This window comes from Agelaius phoeniceus, chromosome 3 (genome assembly GCF_051311805.1).
Source record: "Agelaius phoeniceus isolate bAgePho1 chromosome 3, bAgePho1.hap1, whole genome shotgun sequence".
NCBI lineage: Eukaryota > Metazoa > Chordata > Aves > Passeriformes > Icteridae > Agelaius > Agelaius phoeniceus.
Genome location: NC_135267.1, coordinates 76818105 through 76841880, shown reverse-complemented (window position 1 = coordinate 76841880; position 23776 = coordinate 76818105). Strand labels below are relative to the sequence as shown.

At 39.2% G+C, this 23776-nt stretch overlaps 1 protein-coding gene across 4 annotated transcripts; it reads right to left on the bottom strand.

Annotated features, from left to right (window-relative positions):
• Positions 1-518: 518 nt before the first annotated feature.
• RNASET2 (ribonuclease T2) lies at positions 519-23776 on the bottom strand. 4 transcript variants are annotated; one of them, XM_054629266.2, is made up of 11 exons: positions 23203-23447; positions 22600-22922; positions 19011-19114; positions 17043-17109; positions 11948-12003; positions 10884-10941; positions 9968-10038; positions 7528-7641; positions 5309-5354; positions 5021-5095; positions 519-2928 (listed from the first exon to the last, which is right to left on the bottom strand). In XM_054629266.2, exons 2-11 carry the CDS (start codon positions 22624-22626, stop codon positions 2737-2739), a joined length of 810 nt encoding a protein of 269 aa, XP_054485241.2. In that variant the 5' UTR covers positions 22627-22922; positions 23203-23447; the 3' UTR covers positions 519-2736. The 4 variants fall into 4 exon arrangements, with proteins under 4 accessions (XP_054485241.2, XP_054485245.2, XP_077031764.1 ...); XM_054629270.2 differs by lacking the exons at positions 22600-22922; positions 23203-23447 and adding an exon at positions 23462-23776; XM_077175649.1 differs by having other exon boundaries at positions 22700-23446.

Here is a 23776-nt window from a genome sequence, read left to right as displayed (position 1 = left end):
TTCCAGCCTGCAGAGGTAGCTTTGCCCAGCCCTTGGGCAACTTCTGCCAGCTGCTGTCCCCGCTAAGAACAAGAGTGATGGGGACAGGTCCTCTCTGCTTCTCCCATCTCCTGTTCAGGCTGGCAGTGGCAGATCAGCTGTCTGCTGGTAGGGAGAGACAGATGTGCCCCAGCACAAGATGTATGTACCTCAGGAAGCTGAGCAGAAGCTGTATTTCCCAATCTCCTATTCCGCCCCACCATAAACTTGGCTCAAACTGGGCTCCTGTGCAGCTGAGAAAGGCTCGGTGCAGGCCACAAAGAGAGAGAGAAAAAAACAACAGAGAGAAAAGAACCTGCCCATGGCCCAGGAAGAGGGGCTGTCCTTGGAAAAGGGATACACACCCACACTCTAACCTACATGCCAAGGGATGCTTAAGCATTTTTCATGAGAGAGCACACAGGCTAAGGGTATAAACAAGCTAAGTCCCTTTGTGGAGTTGAGTAGTGTTTTAAACCACTGAGACAGCACACAACATCTCTGCTGGAATTTAGTTAATTTATTCAATGATGCAGAAAAGAATACAGAACCCATCATCCCCATGCTGTGCTGAATTTTCAAGGTTGACAGAATTTATATTGCACAAGGAAGTGAGTGACACTTTTCAGAACTGAAGTGAATTTTATGGCTCCCCATATACCTTTGTTTACTTCTTTTATTTAAACTGCCTTAATCCAACTCTTGAAATTATACACATTCTGTTGGAAAGCAACTGACAAGGCTCACACCTGGCTGTAAGCCATTGCTAGAAAGAACACAAAGGGCTGGACATGGTCTTTGGTCTGAAGTAGTGGTAACATTCATTCATCTGCTCTCCTGGCTGCCCAGATACAGACCTTAAAGCATCCCTTAAATATATCACTTAAAACTTCATAATGTCTTGGCACATCTCTCTACAAAAATCAGTAGGTAGCTTTAAAAAGACATTTGTATCTTCCCAGATGGATTTGCCAAAACCCAAGCATGAGTAATTATATACACAGTGTTTTAGTGCTACTCAGAAGTTCACCATAAAAAATTTAATTATTTAATCTGTAATAAAAAGTACGTGGGTGCAGGTTTTTTAAGGCAAACACTGTACTTCAGGTATGTCCCTTTAAATGGGACTTCAGAGTATGTGAGGTTGTTTACCCAAGCTTTTACTTTTTCTCAGTCAATTTTTACTCAGTTGCTGGCATGTTGTCTCCCTCACTCATTTTGGACTATGTTATTTTCTCCTCAAAGTTTTAAGACTTATCAGCTCCTTCACATTTCTTGCATTTGAAAATGAGGCTGAAAAATTCATGGAATCCATTCTATCTACTCTGCTGCAGAGTTTGGTCATTTGTTATTCATGTGCGTATCTGCTGACTCCTTTTGGCAAGAGTCAGCTTTACCTTTGCCTGAGAAACAGGACTGAGGGATTCAAGCAACTGCAGAAAAACAGGCAAACCCAACATTCACGTGTTTGACAGACCATAATAATTTCTTGGCTCTTAAAATAAATATCTAAGTTTCAAGAAAGGCCAAAGAAACTGAGAGCATTCTGGAATGGAAAGTTAACAGAGCATTAAATGAAAGGTGGTAGAGAAATAGGGACAGTCAAAAATGAGAGTAAATGGTTTCTAACCCCCTCAAAATAACAAATTTGTTTCTAATACTGCATTTCATGTTTTCACAGTAACATTATTCTAACAAACAGATGGTTCCTTGAGCCATAATTGTCTTTGAGACACACGGATCAACACAGCACTGGGAAGACGCCATCAAAATTTGGTTCTCTTTAGAAACATCCATCTTCGTGTCATGTTAGTCATTGTTATGGGGTAGAGATGCACTTTTGCCAATATCTGTACTTTTTACTGAAAATCTGGCAGTATTTATTGTTTCACCTATAACAAGATGTTTCTTGGAACAAAGTGATGATGTGAAAATCTTGTTTATATACAAGTGCAGGCACTCACAAGTAGTAATGCTGAATGCTCAAACACAAAATTAGTAACAACATATTTCTAGGGCCTACCATTCTCCTGTACTAACATATAAGTTGTAGAATTGGTTGTTCCCCAAGTCTGTATAGAGTTATTGTCATGAAAATAATCAAAGAACAGGTAAGGCTACAAATACAGTTTCCCTGAGATCTTCAAAGTAGAAAAGCCCAAACTTGGAGAACATTATTACTTCACTAAGAAGTTATGCAAAAGTTGTCTTTGGTCCACTGTGATCTCTCAGTGAACAAAGGTTCAACACCTCAGAGGATATGATCTCTGTTCTGTACTTCTGGAGAGCAATTATGCAAGGCAGTGGCTATTACATCTGGGAATCCAGACAGGTTTCAAGAGTACAATATTTCCCTCTCAAGAAACTGTCACCTCATCTCAGAGAGACAATCATCCTTTCAATACAAAGAATTAAGTTCCCTGACTCACTGGTAAAAACCAAAAAGCAGACAAAGTGGCAGACAACTGCATGACAAACTGAGAAGTCACAGTTCTCTTTTGAACATTGATTCAAACCATAAGCAAGCCAAAAAATCCAGACCATGCTGTAAGATCAGATGCTGATCTCATAATGTGGACCACTCTTCTTTAATAGCAAAATAACTCTCTTTTCTAGCAGAAATCTTCACTATAGGTCTGTGATGTGGACAGGGGCTCATAATATTACATGACTGTGGGTTTTGTTGCTGTTGAAAAAGTTTTTCAAACTCCTATGGCTTCATTTGTGATTTTGGACCTCTGAAGGATAATAGGTTGGGAGAGTATCATTGCAGACCGACAGCTCCGAAGTTCCGAGCTTCAAGTGAGCCTGCACTGCATTGGATCCACCCTCCCGCGCTGTGCAGTTCACCAGTTGCAGTTCTTTGGTGAAGCAGAATTCAATCTGGCCAATTGTTTGTGCTTCTTCACCCTAGAAACATAAAGGGTAAGATCAGCCTCATGGGAAGGAGAAAAGAAATCAATTCTTCAGCTACATTGCCCTATCTATACAATACAGTAGTGATTTTTTTGTATACTTACCAGATGAAAATGCAAAGAAAAGTACAAGAGGCATGCACTCTGAACAGCTTATAGTATATACTGTAACTCAGTACCAATCTGGAACTTGTCTAACTAGTAAGCCTCATTGTGAAATGCTGTGACACATTATCCTGGTCTTTACTCATCTGCACAATTATGAGCTCTGGCTGAACTCTGTGAATATTCAAGGGCACATGTGACCAGAAAGACACTTCTCACCAATTCTTCATAGCAGGTCAGGAATTGAGGGAAAATAAAATTCTCCATGCATGAGAAGAGAAACTAAATTTTATAATAGCTTTTACACAAAAGAATACAGAAGCAAGCTGACAGAAGGAGCAGAGGTGTCATTTTTGGACTACAGAACAGGCCAGGAAGAAAAATGCTGACTACCAATAAAGCAGGTAGGCACAGAGACCTTCCATGTGGCAAAAAGATTACAGGAAAATCCCCCCCAACGCTCAGGTCTAACAAAATGCAGAAAAAAATGGTTTTGAAACAATTAAGCAGGACAAAAAGATACATAGAAGATAAAAGTAACTGAGGTGAGAGGGTTTTTTGTTTGTTTTGAATTTGTGTTCTTGGGGGGGTTGTTTATTTTGGGGTGTTTTTTAAGAAACCTAAGAACAGAGAATGTGTCTAATCCATTTCAAACATCGAAGTACCTCCACCATGCACTTCAGGCATGGACAAGTTCAGAACTCTGAAAAAAGCCTATCTTCAAATACCTGATATGTACCTTTTCATTTCTATTACCCAATTCCTTCAGCAGGTAAGTGCAGGAGACCCAAGCTGTACATTACTTTCATGCAATTGGAACAGTATCTCAAGTGTACTATACTAAAAGCAATGGCAGAACTAGAGTGAACGGATCTAGAAACTGGGGTTTGTGTTAGCTCTGTATTTCTTTCATGCCAAAAGGTGGCGGAGTATACAACCCACATTCAACTAAAATTCCTTTGTTCCTTAAAGTAACTTATAAACACATGTTAAAAATATTGTAAGGTATAGTTTTTTTTTTCATGTTAAAAAACATGAGTAGAAAAACCTCAGAGCATTACTAAAGCAGGAGTTGACAACACACTCCAAGAGCAACTGTATCTTAGCAGTATTTCATAAATTGTTGCCTGCGTATGGGCAGTAACTCTGCCAAGAGTTCTGTAGTAAATCACCTTGAACAAGCTGAGATAAGAAGGAGCCACTTATAAGAGTGAAAGCTAACTTTGTGGGTTTTGTTTCTTGCTTTATTTTTCTGTAAGAGCAGAGTAACCTAGCTGAAAAAAAGGAAAGAAAGAGCTCTAAAACCTACACGTGTAATTGTTCAGAACACTATTTTGTTCCTTCAAAGGCACTTTTGGTTCAGATATGGTGACCTATGCTTTACAAAACGCGGTCTCTGTGTAGCACCTTCTCTACTGCATCATGATGCACAGCACAATTACTGGCAAGGAAAAATAAAACAACATGGAAATTTGAGACATGCTTCGTTCAAAAGGAAAGACTACAGTGACCTCTTTAGGTATGGGCTCTCTGGAACAATCTCAGAGACAAGCTTCTGAGTTGCTTTATTTCAGAAGGATTCTAACAGCAGCACCCTCACCAAGGCTGATATTCACAGTCTCCATTCAGCTCACTCTTGTTGGTTTTAGCAATCTGCCATGCAGCAGTTGAACTTTAGCAGGCATGGTGGAAAGTGTCCAGCTACAGCAATACCTCCAGCAGGGTGGTTACAGCATACATGCAAGAGATGCAGGTTTAAATCTTTTAAGACAAAGAGACCTTTAAAACCCAAGGCCAAGAATCAAACAATACCTATATGCAAACAGTTGTATACACAAAGAACACCTAGACCTAAGTTTTACCATACCAAAAATTTTTTCACTCTATTTTTGCTATATTTCTGATAGAAAGCGCTCCTTAAAAATTTTTCTTTTTTTGTTTGTTTTTTTTTTTCCATTTTGGGAAGTTAGGGGAGTTTTTACCTCTTCTGGAGGAAGGCATTGGATCTTTGGTGTTACACCATAAAATCTTGTAAGAGCTTCCTTAATAGCAGTCATCTGAAAAATCAAAAAGCTTATAGAGATGAATAGGTCACAAGCACATCTTCCAACAGCTCCCACACTGGTTAAGCTCTCAAAACTTTTATAAAAAGCACAACCTTAAAGAACTATAAAATTTCAAAAGATCATCTGTTCTACATGAACTAGTTGACTCCTACTGAAAAAAAAGTCTATGCACATGATTTTGTTTTATTAAAGACTGACTCTTACCTTGTAATATGAACTGCTCGGCTTTATCCCAACTTTCAAGAGACAACTGAAACAAAGATAAAACATTTTTCCATGTTTTCTCTATGCAAACACACCTTCATAACCATTAGGTAAAATAGATCTTAAGAACCTGTCAAGCATTATGGTGACGGGAGCAAGGACAACTTGTCTTTCATTCTTTGCCAGCTGTTTTCTGAAAGAACACTTCCCATCCAACTTGGAAGGGTCAGAAAGAACACTTTCCCACACCTTAACATGAGGAACTAGGATAGCTCAGTCTTCAGACACAGCTAGAGGAAAGGGAGTTTCAGAGTGCTCTGTTCAGTGCCAGGTAGAGAATGCAGTTTAAATGCTTCCTTTCCCCTGCCTTGAGTCACTCCCCTGCGCTCCTGCCACTGCAGAGGGCACAGGAGCAGACTTGTGAGGGTGTTCCAGGCACCCTCACATTCAAACACAGGATGGGCTTCCTGTGGTGGGAGACACACAGCACACTGTGACAGGGATACAGCATGTCAATCAGAATCACTGTTACTGTCAGGGAGAAACTGTTCCTAATAAATATGTTTTTGAAGAGGAAAAGCTGGTCACATGAGAAATGAGGTAGTGCTCAAGAACCTGTAGCCTGTGTACTCCTTCCTTTAGGCTCAGTCCTGAGAGGAGTTCACATTTCCTGACAAGCTGACAAGACTCATGACCTAACCCATGATGAGTCTGTGAGTCCCTACAGCTTCTTCTGTAAGAAGGGGAAATAGTCAGTATGTTGCAGGATTTAATCCATAAATGCTGATAATGCTCAACCCTTCCCTTCCAAGATCGGTTTTGGCACAAGGAAGATTTTATCCAGCTGACTAAAGGACAAGCAGTTTTTCACTGTCATTTTACACTGGATATAAGGAGACCAATAAAATAGATGATCTTCTGTTAATTCTTACAGAAGGCTGCATGATGTCCTCTTTTTAATAATTTGAATTGTGGAAACGATTTTTTTAAACACTGATGTTTTTTGTTTTTCAAGTAGAAATGATATAAAATGAGAACATTTTCAGTCTTTTTTCTCTTCAGTGAAGATAAAATTAATTATACTTATTTTCACAATAGATAATAAGCTTTGAGCAATTAATTCAACATGCTTCAGTCTCAATTCTTTTGCAGTGTTGCACATGCTGATACAGAGTCACATCATCGGTCACTGTGCCATCTGTAAATGTTTTAGTCACGCCATCACAGCTACTTAGGCAATTAACTTAGACATAATTAATTTTAACATTACATATGACATGCTCAAACACTGAAAACCCTTTTAGAACAGTTTTAAAAGATATCTTCTAAACCAAGATGGGAGGGAAGAAAGGCTTATTTTCTTTGTGAAAAGGATACTGGCAGAGCATAAACAGGATGAGCTGGTTTGGGGTTTCTTTGGGGTTGTTTTCTTGAGTTTTTTAAAGGTATATTTCTTTGTATGAAACTATTTCCTCTCTCAGATACTGTCCCCTCATGGTCAACAAATCTAAGTCAAACATCCTCTCACCCATAGGAAGCACTGATCAGGAAAGGACTCTAACCTTCTGGCATTCAACTGCAGCCAGAACACATGCATACAGCACTTGGACAAGCCACAACAGTCTCCTTAAGACTTTGAATCTGGAATGGCCAGTGCTTTGGAACAATAAGGAGAAATCAGCCTCTAGGTCAAAGCAAGGGTGTCACATCAGGGCTGTCACAAAGAACAGCAGAGGACTGCCTGCAGCAACTGAACCCTTCACAACCTCCTCTCTTGCAGTTGCCTCTCAGCCTTTTCCCAGGATGTCCTGCATGATTTTGCCTGCACCTTGTCCTTTCCCCTGAGCAGAGCACTGTCTTAAAAACAAGTGTTTGGGGCTCAGCATGATTCAGAAGTTTGGGGGGTTTGTCACTTGATTTAGAACTTGAGGTACCATAGCTTTTGGTATCAAGATACAGCCTGTAAAGCTGCTCAAAAATTTACTGGTTCATGCTGTCTAGAAGGATGCTAAGAATGATGCTGGCTTATCTCACTGAAGTGACCAGAGACTGCTTCTCAGGGTAACAACTCTTCCTCTGAACTTCAGTACTAAAAATAATTTATGCTAATTCTCATTTCCTCTCTGCCATCAGATTTTTAGACTTTCATTTGAGGCTAGATCTGAAATCTTTAGGAACTGTTTGAAATAAAAGCCAGATCGTTGAGTTCATTTACATACCCATTGAGATCAACATGCTGGTAGAGTTCTATGGCTTTACCAAAGTATTTTTTCTGAGAATTAAGGACCTCAAGTGTGGCTGCACAAGTGCCATGTTTGTCCCACTCATGTTTCCTATAGGAGAAAAGCAAAATGCAAGTTTTAGAACACATTGTTTGTAGATATATGCGCTGTACAAGCCATTGTACTTAAATCATGTATCCAAAAGGCTACACATGTGGAGTAGGATACTGCATTCAAATTTATCACACATGTAAAAAGTAAACCCAAACAAGATCACTCCCACTACTTCAATTACAGCAACATCTATATATTCATGAAGCAAATACATATAATGCTCTTATGATACAATGCCCTATCAGTGGATTTACACAAAGATGTTTGGAGGTCATAATGCACAGAATTTGCCTAGAAAATTACTACCTCTATGCTTTTTGTAAGTTTTAGTGGAACCTTTTGTGTTAAATGCACTTTCAAAGCACTAATTTTTTTTTCTAAACTCAAAGGATTAAGGCTTATTTTGGGTGAAACAGTGAAATTGCACAAGTTGCTAGATTTTAGCATCAGCTTTTATGCTAGCCTGTGGCAGAATTTTCATAGGTCTCCTCTCAAGTCTTGCTTCTAATCCACTATCCTTTCTCCTAAGAGCAAGGAATAGAGAGCAAAAGAAATTCTTGCAGTGTACAGCAGACAAACTCAAACAGGACAAAAATTGGGAAAAAGACAAAAATGTTTTTATCAATTCTAAAGTCCTTTGAAAGACTAAGCAGCATAACCTTTAGTGACACTGCCTGTGAATGTCTTTTTTTAAAATTATTTTCAAATTTTCACAATCCACTTGTACTATATAGGTATCAGTTCAGCATATGTACACAAAGATTACCTAATCACATACTCCTGCCATCATCACAGCATCCTGTGACCTGATGATGCCTTAAGTACATCATCAAAAAGCAGACAAGGACAACCATTATTCACTTGAAAGCCTACCTTGGAATTGTCCATTTATACTAAAAACTTCTGATTTTTCTTAAGGAATTAAAACACCTTAAAAGAAATTATGTTTGGATCTAGAGAAATAGTGTACTACTTCTCAACAGAAAATTAATACAGCAACTGTGGTGTCAGGAGATTTGAGGCAAGGGAGAAGACGCTTTACTGTAAGATTTTCACTGTATCTTCCCAAATTTAGCCTTGTAGAGAGTTCTCATCTTGGCTGTAACATTCAACACAACTGCATGTCAAATGAATTGTTTATTGCCTAGAAGAATCCAGTTTCCATGGGCAGATTTCTCCATAAGGGATTTTAAATTACTAATGAGAAAAGACATCACAGTTTTAAAGTAAACAGAAGCTCTTTTAGAGGTAAACTTAGCAAGAAATATAGTTAGGTTGGATCAGAAGCAGATAATAATCAGATCCAAAGGGCTACTAAAACAGCAGCAAGCTAGAGGCAAGGCTTTGCATGGATGACAAGGATGACAATTTCAGTTCAGGGAGTGTATACAGGCATGTATGTAAAACTAATGGTGATGTACCTGTCTTTTGAAGGCATTCAGTAGTACTTATATGGAAATGTCCTGCTCTTTCTATAAAGAAAGCAAAAAACAGAGGGCCAAAGACCTGTTGGCATTCAAGAAGCCTTTTATTGCTACCATGGAACTGCTATTGGAGTGGTTTGGGGAAGTCTGCACTGACAGTGCCTGTGAACCATCATCTGCAGCAAGCCAAGAATGCACCAGGCCCAAGTGTTTTAATCAATCCTGTGAGCTTCCAGAATGGATAGAGACTTTAGTTTCCACAAAATATTTACCAAGACTTTAATATTATACTCTTCACAATGTCACACTATTTTGAGCACAGACATTTCAAAGGAAAAAAAAAAGATACTGACTACAGCTACAGGTGTTCATCAAGGCCTCCATCCTTCTGCACCTCTTGCACCCATGAGCTTGGTGGTAGCACAGAGCAGCTGTCAGTAACTTCACTGAACAGGGAAGTGGCTACCATGGCACAGTGCATTCTATTTCTCTATTTTCTCTTCTATGAGGAAGCCCAAAACAAATGCTGTCTCAAGACCAGCAATACAGTGAAACTAGCTAGGGAAAGAGATCTGGAAGCTGCTCTTGCAGCTACCTGTGATATCCCAAGAGTGCTACTGCTACTTAGATTTTATGTATCAACAGCAGCTGTTTCTTCTCCCTGGGGATAAAGGGAGAAAACATTTTCTCACTAAGTTTCATTTCTCTAAAACTTCTGCTATAGCCCTGTCTTCAACAGTTGTATTTTATGAGAACAGATCTATACTATAAATGAGACTGGCAAGACACACTGCTTCAGTGGCCACCTGGACACCTCCTCTAATGCACCTGAAGAACTACTCAGACAGATTTTTATAAAATAATATCCAAAATGCTTTTTAGGGCTTTTTTGTACTCACCAGAACTGGGTGCGATTCGCAGATGAATGAAGCACATCAGGCCAGTAGAGTCTCATGTCTGACAAAAGATCCTAAAAATACCACAATTAATAAATGCACCTACAGCATTGAAAAGCTGTTTCTTATACAATCTACATATATTGATAAATTTTTTACAACTGAAGCCTCATCTTTCAGTGTCCATGACTGAAACATTTATTTGAAGAAAAATAAAAGATCTTTTTTTCCCATATTCTGAAAATGCTGTCGTTGGAGGTAACAGGTACACCTACCTACATATCTGAACATACCACTACTGACACACTGCCTCAAAGCAAGACTTTCCTTCAACTGTCCCTGCCAACAGAGAAGTTGTACAATCATGCAGTGTTTCATATTTGTCAGGCTCAAGTCCCCTATCCCTATATGCGTTTACAAAACCTAAATGAATTTTGTTGAATTAAATACACTGGGTTCTTTTTTAAGGAGAAAAAGAACAATAAGAGGACTAATGGCCTAGGAGAAAACACACAGAAAGCAGTATTCTGAGCTCTTTGTTTCTTTATTTTGATTTTGCAGTAGAAAATGTGAAGACTGAAAAGAAAGAGACTGAATCTCTTTCTTTTCACAGGTGCTTTTTGTCAGTGCAGATCCATCACCTATGTGGTGATGGACCTCTAGATTTTATTAAGGAGGATGTGGCTGAATGAGCCAAACTGCATGTTCACAAAATCAAGTAGGTACAGATGCTAACGATCACAAAGACAGCAGCTTCAAATAGTACCAGAAGCTCTAAAAGAATTTCAGGAGTCCTTAACAAACCACACCCCTCAGTAAGCATTAGGAATGATATTATGAACTGCAGATTTTGTATATAGGATGTGCAAAAGTAATTGCACTTAGCTCTGCCTGGTATGTCTGTTTTTGTTTTAAATACCTTGATCTCAGTGACATTGAAATGCCATGTTCTGTTACAGTCTTCAGCTCTGTCAGGCCTAGGGAAGCAAAATAAAATTGAAAAAAGATGTCTCTTAACTCACTACTGGTAACTAACATATCATTATCCTGAATTTTAAGTATGCAGGATTATAGCTGGAGATCTTACTTAAAAATGCAAGTAAACCATAAGAACCTACAGTGGTTTAGAAGTAAAACCTTCAAGACATTAATTATGGCCAAAAGATTTTTCATGAAGATTCAGAAGACGGCCAAAAGCTTTTGTTGTGATTTCTTTGTTTGGCCCTTTGGTCCCTTTCATTCTATGTAAAAGTCATTTGGGTGTGCCAATGACTTGGAAAGGTCTTGCACATGATGTCACTGGTGTCACTACTGACATGACCTCCTGAATTGCTGTCCCATCTGATGTTCATGCAAGTGTCACCAAGATACTCGCAGGGAATCAATACATAATGATGTTCACTTTTCCAAGAGGCACAGCTTAAACTCCTGTACCGATTTTAACCTGTATTTGTCTGAAAAATTTTTGGATTGCTGCCATTGGCATCAATTCCAGTGAGGTGATTCTTTTGAAGCAAATTCGTTTTTCTTACACTTCTGCAATATTTGTGTGGCAAGATAAGATACTTAAAGCCACAAGCAGTCATGAGATATTAACAAACTCTTTTTACTCAGACAGACAAAAGAAAAGGAGAGAAACAATAATTCCCTTTGTGCTTGAGACTATTTCTGATCTTAAGAGGAGGTGTGTAAATAAAATGCTTATGTGGCCAGAGGATTTCAACAAGTCATGAGATATAGAAGTGAATTTCAGTTTCATGTCAAACTGTAAGGTTTTAATTTTGTTTCAATCATAAGGACAGATTAAGATCTCCAAAAATAACTCCACAAAAACCAACCCAAAAAAAAAAAAAAAAACAAACACCAAAAAACCCCAACAAAACACAAAAAAACCCCACCCAACAAAACCAAATCACTAAACATCCTGGTACAAAATTTGATTTTTCCTTTTCAGGCTGAAATAAAACCACTCTTTGATCATACCATAATCCATGGATAGTCCAGTACTTTGGTGGGTCATGACAATCATTAGCATTCATCTGTAGGAAACAAAAACACTGAGTATTTGCTGCATGTATCCAGGCAAAAGTAAAACATCATACAGTGATGGCCCAAGGTTCTACTGTGACATGCTAACTTTTCCTTGCCAAACCAGGAACTGGGGAACTCCAGCTACTTGAAGCTGTCATGGATTATGCCACTTAGGGACCCACTGGCATTAAAATTTTGAAGCAGATCAGTAAAATCTGGACAGACAGGGTAAAAAGAAGATAAAAGGACAGGTTCTGAGGTAACAGAAAGTAGCCTGATCCATGCTGAATGAATAGAGCTTTATCTGCATTTATAGTTCTCCAGGTGGCAGCTCTGTATTTTTCCCATAACCACATCTTTTCAAGGAGTGCAGAGCCATTAAAGTGAAAACATTCAAAATAAACTATATTATTGGACAAGCACAAAACCCTCTTTAAGCATTCAGGACTAGTTTTATCATTGTATTGAAAGTGAAAAATGCAAAGAAGAGATTAAATATATTTCTTATTCTAAGTAAAACAGACTTATGCTTTAATGATTTTGACTTGAGGTTCAAGGGAATGGAGAGAAAATGAAAGACAAAATACCTTCCTACAAAAACATAAAAATAGTCTCCAATAAAAACTGTTGATGATACAGGAGAAATAGTCTACACTTTAATTACTGTTTAGATTAGAGACATATGCCTGAAAAGAACAAACTAAAAAAAAATCCATGTCACACATCACAGAATACCATTACTCTATTTTCCCTGATTATTATTCTTAGTAAACACTTTTTGTCATTAACTAACAACCTCCCCAGACATTCTTTTCCCATAATAATAGCTTTCCTTTTTGGCTCTGCATTCTGTTGCAATTATGCCACAATGCCTTTTATGTGATGCCAGAGCAAGAGCAGAGTGTAGAGAGAAGCAGAGACAGGCCTGTAATCTCACTAATTGCCTTCCACATGCCACAGGCCAGTGGCACCAAATCTGCAACTTGTGCAAGACTTTCTTGTTCTGTGTCCATGTCCTTCCTCTCCTCTCTTGCCACCAACAATACAAGCAATTACACCCAGCAAAAGCTTTTTTTCCTGAAAGGAATATTTTGAACAAACACACACTGAAAACGCCTATCAGTGTTTCTCTGTTGTGACACAAGCTCTGTGGGACCTGGAGAGGTTCGGCTATCTAGCCCAAAGTACAGCAAATTAATAGTCAACAGCTTGCTCAACTGAGGTGGCAACAAGAACAGTGCAATTGTGCCCTTTATTCAGCCTTTAACTGCAGTTCTCAGACATGCTAAAGGAACACCCAGAGCATTTCAGATTTGAAATCATGGCACTAACCTTCCTAGCAATTTCTTCTATCTGTTTCATCAGACTCTTGCTGTTACCCTGTGGCCTGGCAGAACTGAGAGGTCACTGCAACCTACAACACATTAGTTCACACTCTGCATGCTTTAGCCAGCTTCATTCAATCTCCTATTTCACTCTAACCTTAGTATCGCTCCAATGTTAATTTTAAATCAATATAATAAAAAATGCAAATGCTGGTCTGCAAAGCTGGGTACCCCTGCTTGCTGGTGCAAAACCACTTCTTGTCAGCCTTCCTGTTTATCACAGACTGATTGCTGGAAGATTAAATTCAATCTCTAGAGACTGACTGACTAGAAACAGAGGTACAAATATTTATTTTCAAGTGAGCACTGGACCCCAGAAAGCCCTACATACCTAGATTCAATTGAAAAAGAAGCATTGTTTTCTCCTGTTTTAAAGCAATCTGATCAAACCAATCCAAATGAACCATACATGACCTATAAAACTGAGGAAAGGGCTGGTGAGGGTGTAGAGCACCCACCATGCTGAGAGGGAACACTTCAGCAGAGGGATTAGCCTATTTGTAGCAGCAAGTCATTGCCCAAACAGCATGTGCCAGAAGCATGGAAGCTTTTATCATCTCTGAAATGCCAAAAAATGAAATACCATCGGCATGTCCCAGAAGCGTCACCTGTTGAGCTGCCCAAGTTACAAATCCCTTGGTACAGCAGCTGGTAAATGTGAGAGTAGTGCTACTGGAACGCATACAGATACACTAAATTGAAATAAAAAATCAGCTTCTGGGAAGTGACATATTTACTCCTGTTCTCCCTTCCAACCACCTTGCTTAAGTAAGTCATCTCTTGAATGAAGATAAATTATATGTTATTTTGCAATGAAACATGGCAACTGCAAAGAAAAATTCTTGCTTTTCGAACTATGGAAAGAGTTCACCTCCTCAACTTCTTCCCCTCAAACACTGTGCAATTACTCCCCTTCCTCCTTTAGTCACTTTAATTCTTTCTGTATTATGTGACTACTTCTGTTTTTACCAAAAAAAGAAGGAAAACTAGTATTTCTATTCTTCACTTAAGCCTCTGCTATAAAATTATTGCCAAAGCCTGAACTTAAGAAAAATTTTTATCTCATATTGAAAAATAAAAATTTTAAAAAAATCATCTGTTGCTTAACATTCAAACTTGAATTCAGGCTGTTCTGCTCATTACTCTATTCCATTGTCCTTTTTTTGACTCTTTCCTTTAATGAGGACATATGTGAAGAAAAAGGCAGATGACAGCAGGTACCATTTCTTTATTGTACTTCCCATTCCTAACAGAGAAGGAACTTACAAACTTGCACTGGATTCTCCACATTTCACACACACACAAAAAAACTGAACCACATTAAAAAATTCATCTTTTAGCAATCCCCAGGATGCCAGAGCTGAAATAATAGTTCTCTTTGTAAGTTCTGGAATAAAAGGTTTTCACAACTCTATAAAAAGGGAGTAGGAAAGTCCCTCTTCTTGGCCTTGAGATGCTCTTAAGTCACACTCATTTGTTACTGAAAAGTGTGGCATGAATTAGCCACAGGCACAATTTTTTAAGGGAACATGAATTTCATAGTCACTTGAGGTCTATGAATCTAGCTTAGATATCTTTGCATAAGACATAGCCACCTTAGGTCAATTATATGGTACTGGAAATTCTAATCACATTACAAGGAAGAAAACCTCTCTTCCTCCTTCACACTTTTCACTGTAGTAGTCAGTAATTAGCTCCTGGGGTTATCACTGCTGCCATGGTATCACTTTATTTTAATGAGATCGTTTGGAGATATGAATACAAAACACTTTCCAATTTAATTGTGCCAATCACACTCAGTATTAAAGAACATCAGCTGAACAGTTACTTTTTAAAGCGCAGGAAGAGCTGGGAGAGATGTACTCTCAAATTTCTGGCATGCTGATCTGTGCCCTCTAAATTTTTTGGGCCTTCAAAAGCCTAAAAAACTTTTCAAGCACAGATCTCCAAAACAGGTAGGAGTTAAGAAGGAGCTCATCCACATACCTTAAGAACACGCTGTGTATGAAAGATTCTCTAATAAGATTCCTTTATACAGGAGACATAAACTAAGAAGTACTTTCAGAAAAAAAGTATCTCACAGGTTTTTGCCATAAGTGACATAATGACTTTTGCTGTTTCTTTCACAGCTTTTTCCTTTCAAAATCATGTCAAGAGTTTTAAACTGAATAATAACACTAAAAATATTTACACCCTGAAAAACACCAGTTATCATATATAAATACACCAAACACACAGAAGAATCTACCTACTTAAAAATACTTAAATTAATTCCAGAATTTAGGAATTCCTCTTATGTAAAACAAGAAAGCTGTTATAGGAGTACAGTTGAGATCTTGTTTCGTCATATGACTCAATGATGGGAAACTAAGAAAAAAAAAGTTACTTAACATGATTTTGATCTCTCTTTTTCTGCACTTCTTTGAATGCCTCTGTCCACTTCTTACTACAACATATTATAAGAAATCAACAAAGGGCAAGGAAGCCTACATTTTCTGATGCGCAATACCTTCAATTATTCACTTCAACTTCACGAGCAGGTTATGCAACTTATTCTTCAATTTATCAATTACTCCACCCTGGAATTCAGATGAGTAACCAGCATAAATACACAGTGGGAAAACTGGTTGGTAGGGCTTATTTTTTTAATTTTGTGTTGCTTAGTCTTTCTTTTTTTTCCCCAATTGCTCTCATTCATGTAAGCAAGGGTTTGCACTGCTACTGACTTTGAGCATTGACTCGTGCTAGGCACTACAAACTCTTCAACACTATCATCTCTGCTTCAAGTCAGTAACAGCGATGTTTAATCAACAGAAAATCAGACAGAAATTGCATCAAATCTTTCCTTATTTCCACAGAAAAACAGGCAAACAAAAACCAGGACAGTCGTCTCAGTCACACACATCTGACTTTTGTTAATGATATTACCCTCCACATTCATTTGGCTGAACCTGAAGCTATTGCATTATCCACAAGGTTCTTCTACCTTGTGTCAGTAAATATGATCATATTTTTTACTTAACTGTATGGGAAGAGACCTCCGAGTACTTTCAGTATAGGAAAAGTGTTCTACTTATCAGATGGTAGTAGATACTTAATAGCAACAGTACCCCCCTCTTAGCTGTGCTTTGACTGATCCGTGTTGGAAGGTTGGGTTCATACACCTCAAATACAACAAGAAATGCAGAAATACTCAGAGACACCTGCCACAACATCTTTATAGCTCTCTTTCCTGACTGAATCAGTATTTGATGACATCATAGAAATACTAGAGTCATAATTACAATGCTAAAAGCCTTATTGTGCAGCAGATAGTTCAAATACTGAACTGTCATCAGCCAAACAAGGCAAGTCTTCCTACAGAGTCTGATGAAAGTCTAGGATTAAGTTTATAACTAATAAAATGTCACAAATCCTGTAACAGGCTTAGTGTACAGTACACCCTACACTGACAACTCTATCTGTAACTCACCAAAATCTCTCCTGTTATGGCTGCTCTGCATTGCAGGAGAAATAGCAGAAGTTGCCTTAAGATCAGGAAAAGCCTTTATAAAGGCATAACCAAGATTAAAGACTTAATGGGCTTTATTCACTCTGTTTTCATACATTTATTATCCAATGCTACCTTTGTTAGGATAAAAAGAGAAACACAAAAATCTCACCTTACATACAGTCACTGGCCAATGATGAGCAAAATACAGCTTTTTCCAGGCATGAGGGTGGATGTCACTGGAGAGAGACAGACAAATTTATTTTTCTACAAGTATTTTAAAAAGAACACCTTCAGGCACACACTCCAAACTAATGATTCAGAGAGAAACAACATAGAGGGAAACATGCTAATATCCCCATTGTTAAACAAATTCTCCTTCTGCCATCCTATCTCCATATGCTTTCCATTTCTTAAGTATGCAGAGGGGGGAAAAAACCCTCAAAAATTTGTTCAAGAAGTGTTGGAAGCCTGTATCAGATCATTTCTATAGAGGCCTTTTTCAACAGTTTGGAGCAGACCTATTCTGGTTAAGCAGATATAAATAAAAAACCTGTTGCATCAGACACTACAGCAGATATATTTAGTTATTAAGCAACCAGACAAAGTAATTAAATAGAACAGCAAATGGGAAAAAATAAACAGAATTGTAAATTATTTTAACTGACAACATTATGTGTAGAACTGTCAAAATAAGTTGTTATTCTCTGGAAGCTAACAGCCACATGTCAGTCATTAGCTCTTGCAAGAGGATATATTACCAAAAGAAAAAATAGAAAAAAAAAAGAATAAAACAACAAGCTAATTCTTCTCAATCTGAGGACAGCCTAGGGATGCTTCCATGTTATATCACATGTCAGTTTTTTCCTCTAGTTTTTCTACTATGCAATGGCGACATTTTCTCTTAAGCATTCACATGTACCCATGGTTTTCTATACAATTTAGAAGAATAGCTATGGAATTTACCAGGCATAGCCACAATGAAGACTATTAACACTTTTATAGGGGTCTTTATTGTTGCTGTAGAAACCTGAATAGAAGAATTGCCCTATATTGCAGAGCAATTTATTTCCTTGGTTTTAAAAAGCCCTAGCTTAGAAATGATCTTTCATTAGACATTTCATTTGATCTGTCATCTGTATTTGAAATAGCAGCTAAACTTCTGCAATATCAATCATGCCAGAGTTCTCCTAGAACACATTTTGTGGCTAAAGACGGATCAGAAAACTGTACGTATTAAGCAGAGCTGGAATCCAAGGAAAGCCATTTTCAATACCTATGCAGCTGCAGAGATATTCCCCCTTCTTGGGACCTGAGTTATCATGCTCTGTGCAGCTCAGGAAGGTGCCTCTAGAGCTGACTCTTTGCCAAGATGGCCAAGCTAGAGCCTAAATCCTGGGGACTGAAGAAACATCAGCACAATGTCTAAGCTACCCACCAAGTGCAATGTAGGCACTGAAAACTTCAGCACTAAACTGAGCACCCCTAACCATTGTCCTGCCAAAACACTAAAAGGAAGCAGAAAAGTTTATTTCCTCACATAATGCAATTGGAATTTCAGCTCTGACCACAGAAATGTGACTTGGGGTGTGGTTTCTCCAATGGCCCATTGTATTGAAACTCAAGATTTTGCCAAGGGGCAACAACCATCAAAAGGTGGTGCAGCAATCTGATACAGCCTCAGTTGGGATGCCATACAAAAAATTTTATATTGTCAGAATTGAGAAAACAGCAAGGAAAATAAAAGATAAATAAAAGAGTAAACAATGCAACAGTTAGTGCAGTTCATGCCACAGGGATGACTCCAGATTTTTTGCTGTGAGTGTCAAAATAATTTTCAGTTTTTGTCATTACCACATCACAACTCTAAATGATGTCTGTATAGCAAGATGAGAAAAGTTTCAAGTGCAACAAATGGAATTTAAGTTTCCCCTCTTCCTTCATGCTGACACATCTAAAGGTTTCCTCAGGCACGATCCTTGCTCCTCCTGTTAATGTAGTCACCTTACTATAAACCACCTAAGGGTAGACTAACACATCAAAAATAGTACATAATAACAAATTTACATTAGAATTTAAACCATCCTGATCTGCACTTAAGAGTGAGTTGTCAGATGTTTCATTTAAAAGCAAAACTTACCTTTGAGTAAAAGTATCTGAAGTACACCAACAACATAGTGCCATGAAAAACCAACCCAAAATCCAATAGTGCAGCTTGGCAGGTTTCATTTTGTTATCCAAATACTGTAAAAAGGTGTTGAAAGAAGAAATCTGTTACCTATCCAACACACTTAAATATTAAAATGCAAAAGAAACCTACTATGTCAGAAATAGCAGGTAATCGTAACTCTAATTTAGATTTACAACCATGGGTAAATGGGGATGTCTTTCAGGGCTGTGCCCGATTGCCCAGCTTGGATGGTAATTTTCATAAACTAATCCCATCAAGGATGAGATCACTGTTTCCTTTTTTTCCTTCACTTGCACACAGTTGCCACAGAGACACCTTCCAATTAACAGAAATATATAAATCTTCTACGGAGCTATATTTCCGTAATTGAAGACTCTACTTGCAGTCAGCTCAAATGCCCAAAGCGATTCATTAAAGACACTTTGAACTTAATATTGAATATTCGTGTTGGATTGGCCAAGGCCAAAATTAGAAACTTACAGGAAGCCAAGGATGATTTCCAAAGCAGAAATTCTGTCTAAGTGCCAGTTGACTACTGAACTAATATTTTTTTAAAATGCTGCGAAAACCACATGAAGTTACTGTTCTTGTTATAAACCTGAGTTAGCCTCTATGGAACCATGCACAATTTGCCTAATACTTCATGGACCTTGGAAGTCAGGGGATAAAAAAAACAAATCAACCTTCAGAAACAGAAGGACTTCTACTTGGCACAGGTCAAAAATCCCAACTGTCTCCCAGATCTACCAGCCATTTCACAGCATTTCAAATGCTACCTTCTGGAAAGGGATGTACATGCACATATTTACATGCAATGCAAGTTATTAAAGCCTCACCAAAACTACTTCCCAACCTTCTCAAAATGACAACCCTACACCACAAGACACTGTGTGTAACCTAGGTGACCTTTCAAAGATCTCTCACTACATGAGTCGTATTTTTTTTTCCTATGGATGTTTTTTTTAAATTCATTCTTACCACAGTCAAGTAAAGCCTGTTTTGACACCAGCGAAGACATGGCTGATTCAGCCATTACACTGAGAAAACTCAGCATAATTCATATTCACAGCTCATTATAAAGAAGAACCCATTTTCCCACAGTTGTTATGTGGCTGTGGACCCAGCCTGCAGAACTACACAGTTCTGCAAACACTGTGCCAGAGCTGAGTACAAAGGAGGGAGCTTCCCCGCTTGCAAAATGTGTGGGGATTTCAAAACTCACGAGGGGCTTGGGCAACAACTGTAATGTTAACCAGTTAAATTTATCACATTGCTAAATTGTGAGGAAGCTAACATCTTTAAGACATTCTTCTATTTCATACATAAATGCCTCTCTAATTTGTAATAGATACATTATCAAGGTACTTGGCCTAACAGAAGATATAATCACAAATATTAGCTGCCAACTGTTATCTTTCCGATCTACTTTCTTAAAAACACCGGAAGGAATTTCACCAGGTAAAATAAGAAAAAATTAATAATAATTTCAGAAGATCATTTGGAGAGTGCTACTTGTATGGAAAAGCAAACAATAATGCAGAACTAATCTTCAGCAAAAGCTAGCCAAAGAAAGACATATATGCTGTATTAAAGAAATTGATATCATTATACAGTGTATAAAAAAAGTCACAAGTAAGTAAGTGCTGGATAGCCAACTTCCCCAAGAGTTCTGCACCTTAAGTGATCTCCAGTCTCATTAATTTGAACAACAGGAATTAATGATGTGAGATTCTGCCTTATAGACCTGCTTAATGATTTCATCTTCTGTTATTTTGAACTGAAAACCAACCAAGCAAGACTACTTTTCTGCATGAAAAACTATAAAGACAAAATTTGGAGAGATATAAGAAGTGTAAGATTCATGTAAAATTTTGCCCTACCTACAAAAAGCAGGAAGTACCTCTTAAAGGACAGTAACATCACACATCACCAAAAAAAAGCTGCACTCTACAAAGGTGTGGAAGAAACATCTTAAGGAAGTGGATTATGAAAGAAAAATAACTCAGCAAGCGTTACAGCATTTCTTTTGATGTAAGTTTGTAGACAGAAAGAAGCTTTTTTTTTTTCAGTGACTAAGCAGCAAAAAAAGCATAAAGGTAATTGTTTGCTTTCTCACTGTATTCTTATGTTTGACCAAGTAACCACCAGGAACAGAGCGGGGGCTTAAAAAAATGCTGCCATCAGAGCAGCAGAAGGTGCTGATTTATTCTACATATTGTTCTGAACTCAGAACATAGGGCAACAAAGCAGGTTTGAAAGCCCACAATCTGTAACTTTCACTTTTTTCCACTCATAAACAATACATAAACTCTAAGGATTTAGCTCAGAAGACAACCTTGCAGGTCCCACAACACTATCAAGACAGACTGAGTGATTTATTCAAGCTGACTTTTTGTCTGTGACATTGATGGTGGGAGGTGAAAAACGCATCAATTTCACCTTAAAGGCAGCTGAATGATGTGCATTTGAGGAAACAGACGCATCCAAATGAAAACTGCATTAACAACTAAAACGCATAGAGCACATACACTTTTAATAAAAACTGCTTCTGTTTACTAAAAATACACTAGATTACTAATTTCACAAATACAATAAAGAACAGATTTAACAAATCTTACACCAACTTTTCTCTAGTATGAAACAGGGATTTTGTAATATGAAAGTTAGTTACAAAAAAAAGTCAAGACCTTCCAAAAGATTTCATAACGTAGAAAACTTAACTTCAAAATGAAACCTGCACACATACATAAAATTATTACTTGACACTAGGCTATCAAACCACTTTTATTATCGCTAAAATTCCAAAGGGCAAGAACAGCTTTGGGATTACTCTTGGTTTACTGTACCTAGAAAAGGAATGCAAAACACGTGTTTCTGTGTATGTTTCTATGTGTGTTTCTATGTGTTAGTAACCCAGTCAAGGCAAGGTCTATTTCACTAACAATATTAGCATTGTTCCATGCTGTTTTCAAAATTACCTGCCCAGGCTTATCAAACACTAGAGAGAACCTGTAATAAACATTGAGGAAATCCTCCTTTAACACATTCACTATAGTTTGAATTCAAATATATCTTCTTGAGGGGAGTGATGATGTAGCACATGCTTCTTTTGGACACTAACAATTAGTCACCACTTATTTTACTCCCTTATTTTATTTCTGTTTTGCTTTTAACAATTAGCTTGACTAGCAAGCCTCTCATTAATATAAAATCTCCTGCTCTACAGTTTAGTTCAGCATGTAAAATCAGAAGAGAAGATGCTGCAGAAGAGCATTCAAGCACCAAAGGGAGATGCCCATGGTTATGACACAGCATGCACACAGCTAAATGCCGGCAACAATGTCCAGAGATAAGATCTACGACAGTTAGCCTGGTATCTAAAGCCACAAAAATGAACACCCAAGGCTTTGGTAGCATCCCTAACAAATCAGCATGCGCTGCATCTGCCATAACGAGTTAGACAAGCCAAGTCACGACACTGTGTGCCAGAAGCATTAACTTAACTTAAAACAACACTCTTAGCTCCGGTAAGTTTTACCTCCACTGTCCACTCCCAGCTAGCCATGCATCCCAAGCCCAAGTACCGGTCCGAGTAACTGCAAAAGGCACTCCGAAGCCTTTTCAGAGGCAGTACTCACGCCCACCGGCACGGCACGATTTCAGCAGCGTCCCTCTCACAGCGTTCAGTGCGATGGGGGCTCTCTCTGAGCGGTGTCGGGGTGACCCGGAGGGAGCAGGGGCCGCGCTCAGCCCCGCCGGCTTCCCGGGGAAGCGCCGAGCACGGCGACTCCTCGCCCTCCTCGCACGGCAACCAGCACAGGGCTCTGCTCCAGCACCGATGTCACCGCGACAGCAGAAAGCCTTAACTCCAGATAAACAATCATTACAGAGGCGTCTGCACAAACTGCAAGCAATGCAAATCTCCCAAGCACCGGAAGCGGGAGGCCTCCAGGCCACAGGAGGATGCCAGAGCCCGTGTAAAGTGTAAAAAAAACCCCCAAAAATAATATTAAGAGCTTTCCCTCCCCTGGGAAATGCTGCCATTTATTTGGCTGACTTTCGATTTGCTACGCATGGAATTTAAAGCATAAGAAGTAAAAGCAAACACAAGCTGAGTCCGCGCCAGGCCTACAAGTCCCACCTTAGCTGTTCGCGCAGCTGAGGGTCCCAGTGGCAGAGAGCATTCTGCCAGGCATTAAAGCCTACTCAGAAACACCTCGGGCGGGCCGAACCGCAGCTCCCTCCTGCCCGGCTGCCACTGCGGGAGCGCAGCCCCACGGCGGGCAGGGGGCGGGAAGAGGGAGCCGAGAGAGGCCGGAGCAGGGACACCCTCAAATCCGACCTCCACTGCCTCGCGTTCAGACCTCGCCACGCTACGCGCACCCCCCCGCCCGCGTTACCTTCGGCCCGCTGCCCCGGCGCTGCCCGCCCCTCTCCCCGGGCCCGCCAGGCCCCGCCCCGGAGGGCGGCAGGGGGCGGCACCGCCGCTCACCACGACGGCTGCCCGCGGCCGGGGGCGCACACTCTCGGGGAAAGCGGCCCCACGGTATCCCCCCCGCTGCCTCCCCGGAGCATCTCAGCGGCCAGCCGGGTACCGTGGGAGCAGGGCACTGCGAGCGGGGGCAAGAAAGGAGCGGGGGAAGTAGTTTATGTGGGTGTTTTGGCTCGTCCTGCTGTTTTGGTTGGTTCTTCTTTAGCATAGTCAAGGATTTAGT

What these genes read in the sequence shown, in the direction of transcription:
- RNASET2 (XM_054629270.2), bottom strand. Translation starts at nt 23,761, where the DNA reads ATGCTAAAGAAGAACCAACCAAAACAGCAGGACGAGCCAAAACACCCA. An exon ending in GGCCAGTGACTGTATGTAAG is followed by an intron (nt 12,004 to 17,042) that starts GTGAGATTTTTG and finishes TGTTTCCTACAG; the next exon opens with ATGAATGCTAATGATTGTCA. An exon ending in CAGCATGTTGATCTCAATGG is followed by an intron (nt 5,355 to 7,527) that starts GTATGTAAATGA and finishes TCTTTGTTTCAG; the next exon opens with TTGTCTCTTGAAAGTTGGGA.